A 2,338-nucleotide genomic window follows, 5' to 3' on the forward strand; every position below is an offset into this window, starting at 1 on the left:
GGATTCCATACCAACCACACTAGCAAACGATTCTGACCAGCTGGGCCCCAGCAACAAACCCCAGAAGGAACCCATGAGGATAGCCCTCAGAGTGCCTAGGTCAGTAAAAGTAAGTCGCCTTCACCACCAGACCAGCCAGTGGGCACCCTGCCTGGGCCCAGGACCTTTGGAACTCCATGCCAAGGACAGGGGCTCAGGGAGGAGGCGCCATTCGAAGCAGTGAGCATGAGAAGGGACTCCAGAGAGGCCCGGAGGAGGTGAGAATCCAGGGCGCGAGACAGGCCGAGTTCAGACGTCCAGCACATGGTTCAGGTAGGAGATATAGCAGATGGCGAGGCGCAGGATTTCAATCTTTGAGAGCTTCTTGTCAGGGGGCAGCGTGGGCAGCAGCTTGCGCAGCTCGGCGAAGGCCAGGTTGAAGGCTTCCACGCGGATGCGCTCCCGCGTGGCGTGGGCCGTGCGGTACTTGGCGGTGGCGCGGCGCCGGCGCCGGCGCTCCTCCCGGCTCAGGTGCTGCAGGTCTTTCCGGCCAGGCTCTCCCGGCTCTGGACCCCGGGCTTGGCCCCCTCCTGTACCCCCGGGCCCAGTACCGTCAGGGCCCGCCCCGCCCCCACAGTCGCTGAAGCCCGACTCCGTCTCCGAGTGGGTGGGAGGTAGGTCCAGCTCCATGGAGTCTGAGTTGAGCATCATGATGGAAGCCTCCTGCCCTGTGAGATCAGAATCCCCTCCCCACCCCTCCCTCTGGGCGCTTGAAAGCTGGTTGTGGGAGGGGCAGGAAGGGCCTGGGGTGGTGGGGTCTGCCACTGAGCTCTGGAAGTCAGAGCCACTTCAGGGTTCCATGGTCAGGGTTCCAGTCTGGAGCCTAAAAAAGAAGGGAAAATTGATAGGGGCGGAGAAAAGGAGTGGACAGCTCAGAGATTGGGGAGGGGGATTTGAGATGGGCTGGGAGGAGTAAGGAACTGTGAGTGTGGAGGAAGAACAGTAGAAACTGGGTGTGGGGGGCAGGTGGAGAGACAGGCAGGTGGACATGGTGAAAAGGAGTAGAAGGAAAAATGGTAAGAAGGGAAGAGAATCCAGAAAATGAGTAACAGGAGAAGCGATGAGGACACACCAGGCAGGATAAAACTGAGCAAGAGTTAAGACCTAAAACTGAAAAGCTTCATGACGTTGGACTTGGCAATGATTTCTTGGATATGACAGCAAAAGCACAGACAACGAAAAGCAAAAACAGACAAACAGGACCACATCGAACTTAACTTTAGTGCATTAAAGAACGTAACCAACAGAGTAAAAAGGCAGCCTATGGATTGGGAGAAAATTATTGCAAAGCATATATCTGATAAGGGGTTAATATCCAGAACATATAAAGAAGTCCTACAACTCAACAACAAAAAGTCAAATAATCCGATTTTAAAATGGGCAAAGGATTTGAATAGACAGTTCTCCAAAGATGATATACAAATGGCCAAGAAGCATATGAAAATGTATTCAACATTACTAATCATTAGAAATGAAATCAAAACCACTATGAGATACCACCTCATACCCATTAGAATGGCTACTATCAAAACAAAAACAAAACAAAAAAACAGAAAATAAGTGTTGGCAAGGATGTGGAAAAATTGGAATCCTTTTGTCCCATTGGGATTGTGAAATAGTGCAACTGCTATAGAAAACAGTGTAGGTGTTCCTCAAAAAAGTAAAAATAGAACTACCATATGATCCAGCAGTCTTACCTCTGGGAATATATCCAAATAAAGGGGTGTCTCCAAGAGATATTTGCACACCCATGTTCATAGCAGCACTATTCATAATAGCCAAGAGGTAGAAGTAACCCAAATGTCTATCAGTGGATGAAAGGGTAAACAAAATGTGGTGTATACATAAAATGGAATATTACTCAGCCTTAAAAAGGAAGGAAGTTCTGTCACATGCTGCAATATAGATGAACCTTGAGGACATAATGGTAAGTGAAATAAGCTAATCACAAAACACAAATACTGTATGACTCCACTTATATGAGGTATCTAGAGTAGTCTAATTCATAGAAACAGAAAGTAGAATGGTGGTTGCCAGGGGCTAGAGAGAAGGCAGACAGGGAAGTTGCTGTTTAATGGGTACAGAATTACATAGTTGCAAGATGAACATGTTCTAGAGATCTGTTTCAGCAAGTAAATATACTTAACATTACTGAACTGTATACTTAAAAATGGTTAAGATGATAAATTTTATATTATATATTTTTACCAAAATAAATAAATAAGTGGGGTGAAAGTGAGCAAGACTGGAGCCACGGCTCCAACAGAGGTTAGCTATGACTCTGGACCTTTCCCAGCTG

General features: G+C 47.6%; 1 protein-coding gene across 1 annotated transcript; it reads right to left on the reverse strand.

Annotated features, from left to right (window-relative positions):
- Positions 1-221: 221 nt before the first annotated feature.
- On the reverse strand, positions 222-690 carry NHLH1 (nescient helix-loop-helix 1). The gene has a single exon (XM_069478486.1). It carries the CDS (start codon positions 688-690, stop codon positions 289-291), a length of 402 nt encoding a protein of 133 aa, XP_069334587.1. The 3' UTR covers positions 222-288.
- Positions 691-2,338: the final 1,648 nt, after the last annotated feature.

The sequence above is a fragment of the Eulemur rufifrons genome, chromosome 8 (assembly GCF_041146395.1).
Source record: "Eulemur rufifrons isolate Redbay chromosome 8, OSU_ERuf_1, whole genome shotgun sequence".
NCBI classification, from domain to species: Eukaryota; Metazoa; Chordata; class Mammalia; order Primates; family Lemuridae; genus Eulemur; species Eulemur rufifrons.